Here is a 7,879-nt window from a genome sequence, read left to right as displayed (position 1 = left end):
CAATTCCGATTATTATTGGCATTAATTTATTAGGATTTCTCTCATGCTTTTACACCGATATTTTTTTAGGTGATTTATGAACTTCAGGAGGCCACCGACGAGCCCCATCCCGCCCACTCGCACGAATGCAGAAGCGTCCGCGGATAAAGAAATGGCCGGCCAGCGAGCTCGAGCTCCTCTTCCTCAGAGACATCGCGCGAGGCGGGAGCTAGCAATGCGCCAAAGCTTAGTTTATTGGGAGGTAGCGGAGAACCAGACACGGCAGAGACAACGGCATGGGCGGCTTAGCTTATATGGGTCGTGGTTGCGGCCGCGCACCGCCGTGGCAAAAATCCGCGGAAATATTTGCGTTTCCAGCCTCGCCACGGCGTTGCCCATCTTTGGCCGCCGCGGGGCTGCCGCCGTGCTTCCCCGCTACAGCCGCTGCTGCCTGCTGTCGCGACGCCACCCTCCTCCTCTTCCGCCTCGCGCCGTTGATCGGCCTACGGCAGAGAAGACTGAAAGAGAGAGGAAGGAAGAGAGATGACGTGGCATCCTGACATGTTGGGCCTATATGGATCCCATGCTAATTCAGCTGCCACGTCGGACAAAACCCATGTCAAAACCACCGAAAAATCTATTATGACCGGTTTTGATTAGTTAAGAGATGCCCAGATACGATTTTGATAAATTGAGGGACCTTTGGTGTACTTTTTCCTCCTACTAATGTCCCAAATCTTCGCGTTGTCCCCACTCCCCACGCGAGATCTTCCCGGCGCGCCAAGTTACCGTCATTGCACTCCGACTCCCGATTTTTGGTTTCGATCTGGTCGCATCGCACCGCCTCGCCCTACATAAAAGGCCGCGCCCCTCTCGATCCCCTCTCCCATTTCCCACCCCGCCGCGCCTCGCTCGATCTACCGCCTCCGATCCGCTTCTTCTTCTTCTTCTTCCCCGCGATCTCGTGCTCTGATGGCGATGGCGATGGCGGCGTCCTCCTGCGCGTCCTGCTCCGCCGCCGCGGATTCTTTCTCCTCATCGGCGTCCTCCTGCTGCTGCTGCGGCTCCTCGCGGATTCAGGTACGTGGTGATGCCCCTTTCTTGTTCTTCTTGCAGGAGCTAGGTGTCGGTAGCGGCGGCGAGGGGTGCTTCTGCTGTGCTTCGTCTCCGGGGTACACGCCGTCGAGCCCGATGGTGATGGGGAGTCCGCGGCGCGCCGCCTCGCCGGACTACACGCCATCGACGCCTCCGCGGCGCGCCGCGTCTCCGGACTACACGCCCTCGACTCCGACTACTCCGCGCCGCGCCGCGTCACCGGACTACACGCCCTCGACCCCGACTCCTCCGCGCCGCGCCGCGTCACCGGACTACACGCCCTCGACCCCGACTCCTCCGCGCCGCGCCGCGTCACCGGACTACACGCCCTCGACGCCTCCGCCCCGAGCTGCGTCACCGGACTACACGCCATCGACTCCGACGCCTCCACGCCGCGCCGCGTCACCGAACTACACGCCATCGACTCCTCAGCGCCGCGCCGCGTCGCCAGACTACACGCCCTCGACTCCGACTCCTCCGCGCCGCGCGGCGTCGCTGGACTACACGCCCTCGACGCCTCCGCCCCGGGCCGCGTCGCCGGACTACACGTCGTTGTCCCCACCGCCACGGGCCGCGTCGCCGGAGTACAGCCCCAGCACGCCGCCTCCGTCCCCCGTGCCGTCCGACGCAGAGTCTGGCACGTCTCCGCTGTGGCGCCGCCGCCACCATCCCTACCAGAGGCGCGGCTCCAGCATCGCCTGCTCGCCGCGCGCGGTCCAGGTCGCCGGCGGCCACCATCACCACCCTCGCTGCGCCATCCTGCACGGATACTAGGCTCTTTTAGTTGTAGGCACCACCTTGTAACAGGACAACTCCGATTCTTGATGTAACTAATGTCTGGCACAACTAATCATGTGCCTCTATCTACTATATTTACATCATCTTGTATTATCATGGCTGTAACTATATGTCTATATTAAATTCAATAGAAATCTGAGAACGTTGTGAATCTTGGTATGAACTTTGCTCTGTTCTTTGTTCGATATTGCTCTGATATGAACAGGAGTAACAGAGTTTCTGTTGGTCTTGGATGTAAATTGCATCAGACATAGTGGATTTACCTTGTATCATGATGTTAATCACAGCAGCAGGATTTCACATTGCATAAAATTTATCAACCTTTCTGCCTTAGTTCAATTGATACAACCTTGATTCCTGGAAGACTGGAAGCTTTGTTGTATCTTCAGTCTGTCAGTGCCAAGCAGGCTCTTCAAATTTTGCATCAGCAGACCAACATAAGCATCCATATTGTTCAGTCTTTGATTCTGAACCATCGACCTCCAAAACGCCTGCATATTTGTCATTCCCCGGTTTTCAGAGAAGCCCAAACCTCTGCACGAACACTGTAAAATCATTTGCATCAGCAGTCAAGCCTCGATAATTTATGCTCGATGTGGCTTGATTCTGAAACAGTATAATCCAAAATGGCAAAACTCCTGCATGCTATCCCATTTCTTAGTTTCCAGATGAGCTAGAAACCGGCAGCAGGAGTAATGTTAAACATTTGCATTAGCAGTCAACTCAGAATACTGGTACTGAAACCAACAGTTAAACACAGCTAGCTGCAAGCTGCAGAGCTTTTTTTCGTGGCTTCGGCTGACAGGCACACGGCCAACACTTAGGCCCTGTTTAGTTCCCAACACAAAAATTTTCACGTTATCATATCAAATGTTTGGACATATGCATGGAGTATTAAATATAGAAAAAAAACAAATTACATAGATTGCGTGTAAATTGCGAGACGAATATTTTAAGCCTGATTGCGCCATGATTTAACAATGTGGTGCTACAGTAAACATTTGCTAATGACGGATTAATTAAGCTTAATAAATTCGTTTCACAGTTCCCAGCGAATTCTGTAATTTATTTTGTTATTTATGTGTGTCCGTATATCCGATGTGATAATAAATTTGTAAGATTTCATCCCAAATTTCTGTCGAATGCCATATCGCAATTTCGATTAAAAAAACCATATAAAATTTGGGTGTTGAAAAACAGCTGAAATAAAAAATAAAAGTGTCTTTCCCTTCCAAAGTCGCTATGTCTATCCATCCTCAGAAATTAGGAACCAAGAAACATAACAAAACACAGCACAGGCACAGCTTTCACCCCCCAACTCGTTAGCTGACGCCGGTCGCGGTGGAGAAATACTGACGGCGTCGCAGCCGCCGCTCACCCGCACCCCACGAGGGCGAGGCGGCGTGGTATGGCTCCTTCGCTTTCCAAACAACCCTATAAATATCTTGCAGAAGGTTCCAGAAGAAGGCCGTTGGATCATAGCGTCGTCAGCAAGCCACCTCCACCTCCACCTCCAAAACAATGGCGACCTCGGGTTCCTCCTCCTCCCCCTCCTCCCCGTCCTCCCCCAAGCGCCAGCGAGTGGCGCCGCCGCCGCCGCGGCGCACGGACATGCTGATGGCGCTCCCGCCGGACATCCTCGACGACCGCATCCTCGCGCTGCTCCCCTTCGACAAGCTGGTCCGCACCTCCTGTCTCTCCCGCGCGTGGCGCCGCCGCTGGGAGTCGGTCAGAAACCTCGAGATCGAGCTGCCCCGTGCCTACTCCGGCGGCGGCCGCGCCCTGTGGCGGTGCGCGCGGCCCGTCCGCTTCTTCAGCGCCCGCGTCGCCCGCCGCGACGTCTTCCGCGCCGCCCGCTGGCTCCGCGCCTTGGCGCGGAAGGGCGTCCAGGATCTCAGTCTGGAGTTCTCGTTAGCCGGTAAGCAGCGCCCCCTTCCCGGACCCGCCCTCTTCTCCTGCGCCGCACTCGTCCAACTCGACCTCGAGCAATGCGACATGCCGGCGGCGCCGCCGGGCTTTCTGGGCTTCCCCAACCTTGAGCGCCTCGACCTCGTGTATGTCACCCTCCCGTTCGCCGGTGCCGGCACGCAGCTCGAACACCTCATCGTCGCGGCGGAGAAACTCGCCGTGCTAAATTTGTCACCCGTGATCACCATCAACGGCGGCGGCGTGGACACGTGGGCCATCAGAGCGCCCAAACTCCGGAAGCTCTACATCACCATGGAGATGGGTGACGACAACGGCTGCCGAATACCAATGCCGCTCCCCATGCTGGAGGAGGTGACCATGTCATTCGATTGCCTCTTCGGAACCCAAGACTTCCTCGATGCTTTCCAGAATATTTCTACTGTCAATAAGCTCTTTTTCAAGAGTGATAAGGTACGACGTCAAACCATTTGAATACCTCGTTGGATCCCAATTTTCATTACATGCCTATCTTGCTTGCCTCATTGTCTGCTTGTGAATCCCATGTAGCATGTTCATCCACATTTATGAATTTTAGTTAGCTCATTTGAACAAATAATTTGCAGATTTGATTGGGAGTACTGCTGATCCATTTATGTCTGCTATATATGTGTCATCTTCTGCATTTTTGCTGAGTTTCAATCACTAAGACTGCTACTGCTATTGTAACTCAAGAGTCATTAACCTGAACTGATTATTTCCAGAACTTGCTAAGAGAGATATTCATCATGATCTGACTCAGGGTGATCTCTCTCCTAAAATTTGGTTGTGATAGTTGTTGGAGGATAATTCTTTTACTGCTTCTAGTTTCCCTTGATTCCTCAGATTAAAGCTGTTGGAATGATCAAACTTGTGTTTCGATCGATAGTAGTTTTTTTTGACTGAATTGGTCCTTGTGAGAAACTTAATTACAATTTGACTGAATTGTTCAATGTGAGACTGTTAGACTTAATCTTGTTGTTTATTGTGTGAGTTGTGATTAGTGCGTGCATGAGTTAGCTTGATCAAGAAAATCCATGATCTGCATGTAAGTGCTTGCATGTAGGAAGTTATATGTGGATATCGGCTGGGAGTAGTGGCCGAGTCAAGTAGCTGGAGTAGTGGCATGGATTGTGGATCAGTTAGCTGTGTTGCATGTGTGTTAGTGCATTTGCATGCAAAGAGATATGGCCTGCATGCATAGAGACGTGATTAGTGGTTAATTAGTGGCTAAGTCATGTGAGTGGTGGCCGGTTAGTGCGGCAAAAACGTGGCTAGTGTGCTGCTGCGCGTGTGTGCTGTTTAAGCATGTAATCAGTGTGTGATTAATGTGTGGAGAATAGAAAGTGAAGTGTGTGGTGGTTCACTGGTGTGCAGTGACAAGAAATTTCCTTGAGTCTCTTTGTTTCATTGCGTGTTGTTCATCTTCTTCCTCTGTCATTGCCTCCTGTGTGTGTGTTTCATCGAGGCAGAGAGAGAGAGCTGTGAGAGAGCTGTGTGTGTGCAAGTGAGTGTTTTGGGCTAACAGGGCTTACACCACCCTGGCCCAAAACCGGGAGACGTTGGCCCAACTAGAAAAAAGCCTTGCTACACCCCAAAAGCTAGCTCAAGAGGTGAGTCATTGCCTTTTGGGCTAACAGGGCTTACACCACCCTGGCCCAAAACCGGGAGACGTTGGCCCAACTAGGAAAAAGCCTTACTACACCCCAAAAGCTAGCTCAAGAGGTGAGTCATTGCCTCCTGTGTGTGTGTTTCATCGAGGCAGAGAGAGAGAGAGAGAGAGAGAGCTGTGTGTGTGCAAGTGAGTGTTTGGGCTAACAGGGCTTACACCACCCTGACCCAAAATCGGGAGATGTTGGCCCAACTAGGGAAAAGCCTTGCTACACCCCAAAAGTTAGCTCAACTCCCCCGTCACAACATTGGTGCCCCTTAGCTCTGACCGGCCCCACACACGTCTGTGTGTGTGTTTCATCGAGGCAAAGAGAGAGAGAGAGAGAGAGCTGTGTGTGTGCAAGTGAGTGTTTGGGCTAACAGGGCTTACACCACCCTGGCCCAAAATCGGGAGACGTTGGCCCAACTAGGGAAAAGCCTTGCTACACCCCAAAAGTTAGCTCAACTCCCCCGTCACAACATTGGTGCCCCTTAGCTCTGACCGGCCCCACACACGGGCACATACGGGCCTCACACCCGCGGTAGGCCACTGGGCTTTGGGCTTACACCACCCTGAGTGTGCACAAGCACTAGAGATTGTGGGTTTGGCTTTGATACCACTTGTTGGCCCAAAATCGAGAGACGTTGGCCCAACTAGGGAAAAGCCTTGCTACACCCTAAAAGCTAGCTCAAGAGGTGAGAGGCTCCCCCACTTTTAAGTTGGTTCAACTCCCCCTAGATTAGCAATGTGGGACTATTCCTAACAGAGACTAGGAGCTTGTACCGATGGTATGTCATGTTTAGTCAATTAAATAGCTATATAGTAGTTTACTCACGGAATGGGCCTAAACCATGTAATGGTTGATCGAAGGACGAAGGGTGTGGATTAAAGCAATGGCAAACTCTGCCTTTGGCCTCAAAGGCAGATGATGCGAACCTGTCATGTTTCGGCCTCAAAGAGATGTACTCTCATACAAACGCTAACTTTCCTAACAATATGGCTCTTATCTTTTCTCAAAAGGAAGCTTCAAGAACCTTTCTAACTACAAGATCATGGTGTCCTAATATTTGAATATTTGCTTAGGTTAGTAGGTCTATGTAAACTTGAATCATGGACATATGTCAGGCCTAACTATGTTCTTATGATTTTCAGTTCAACATTAATATGCTGGAGGGAATTACATGCAAGTTTGAGAACCTGAGGGAGGGCGGCCTGATCATAGATTTTGGCCAGCGCTCAAGTGTTCTATCGTTAGTTTCTTTACTGAAGTTTGCCCCGCACATTGAACACCTTTATATTAGGGTAATATTAGATTCACACCTTCAAGTGATATGTTACAGTTTAAAGGCATCTCTTGGTCAATTGTGTTAATTGAAATTTCGGCCTTGTTTTGTAGACTGATCATTCCATATTGGACCCCGTGAGTTCTGAAGATGAGATGGATGAAGACTCCCTGAATTCTGAAGATGAGTTTGATGAAGACTCCCTGAATTCTCAAGATGAGATTGATGAAGACTCCCTGAATTCTGAGATAAGCAGCGACTTGCTTGCAAGCCTCAAATATGTGACCCTGATTAATATGAAGTACAACTCAAATCAAATGTGCTTTATGAAGCTTTTACTGTCCAAAGCGAGATCTCTTCAAACATTTGACGTCACTTTCGTCTACAGTTATGAAAGCAATGGACGCTATGGAAATGCATGCAGAGAATTAACGGAGTGCCAAAAGGCTTCACCCCAAGTTGTGTTGACAGCAAAAGTGACAACACACGGCATGTAAGACAGACATCCTGTCCTTGTTGATGTTGCCTTCGTATTATGGGAGAAATACTTCGGAACTTGCTACTGTTCAGATTCTAGATGAGGCTGTTCTTGGGCAACCAGCTGCTTGTTTTCCTTCTTGAGAAGGCAGAGAGTTGTACATAAAGAAGCTAGTCGATGGAGTATCAGGCTTGTTTGTGAAACACTATGATTACTCGAGATGTATACACTGATATAGCATGTGGCGGTATTATTGAATGACAGACTGATTTAGTATGATACTCAATCAAGGGAGCTGTGGATATGCAGGCTAGAAATTTCTCCCCTTTTACCTTATCACATGTTAACCTAGCTCTTAAGAGTCTTATCAATGGATATATCTGTTGTCAATGTATTCTGATGCTAGATGCTAACAGGAGCACTTTTCATGTCGCTAACCGGAGTTTACAAATATGGTGAGCTTTTTTGAAATCGTGTGGCAACCGGCAACAGAGGACGTCTATGGGTTGATATATAGAAATCAAAAGGCTCAATAAAATTGAGCTCCCTCCTGTTTCTAATGTTAGGCCGTTGATTTTTCAACATATCATTTGTCTTATTTAAAATTTAGTGCAAAAGTGTAAGACATGCTTAACGCATATTTAATGATTA

General features: G+C 50.0%; 1 protein-coding gene across 1 annotated transcript; it reads left to right on the top strand.

Annotated features, from left to right (window-relative positions):
* The first annotated feature begins 3,182 nt into the window (after positions 1–3,182).
* Positions 3,183–7,337, top strand: LOC127782858 (uncharacterized). The gene is made up of 3 exons (XM_052310132.1): positions 3,183–4,251; positions 6,620–6,769; positions 6,864–7,337. The coding sequence occupies exons 1-3, from the start codon at positions 3,394–3,396 to the stop codon at positions 7,245–7,247; spliced, it is 1,392 nt and encodes a 463-aa protein (XP_052166092.1). The 5' UTR covers positions 3,183–3,393; the 3' UTR covers positions 7,248–7,337.
* The last annotated feature ends 542 nt before the right edge of the window (positions 7,338–7,879 follow it).

This window comes from Oryza glaberrima, chromosome 8, assembly GCF_000147395.1.
Source record: "Oryza glaberrima chromosome 8, OglaRS2, whole genome shotgun sequence".
Classification (NCBI taxonomy): Eukaryota; Viridiplantae; Streptophyta; class Magnoliopsida; order Poales; family Poaceae; genus Oryza; species Oryza glaberrima.
Note: the sequence above shows the minus strand (reverse complement) of the source record. Positions and strands in the feature narration are given on the sequence as shown.

What these genes read in the sequence shown, in the direction of transcription:
- LOC127782858 (XM_052310132.1), top strand. Translation starts at nt 3,394, where the DNA reads ATGGCGACCTCGGGTTCCTCCTCCTCCCCCTCCTCCCCGTCCTCCCCC. An exon ending in TCTTTTTCAAGAGTGATAAG is followed by an intron (nt 4,252 to 6,619) that starts GTACGACGTCAA and finishes TATGATTTTCAG; the next exon opens with TTCAACATTAATATGCTGGA. An exon ending in TTGAACACCTTTATATTAGG is followed by an intron (nt 6,770 to 6,863) that starts GTAATATTAGAT and finishes CTTGTTTTGTAG; the next exon opens with ACTGATCATTCCATATTGGA.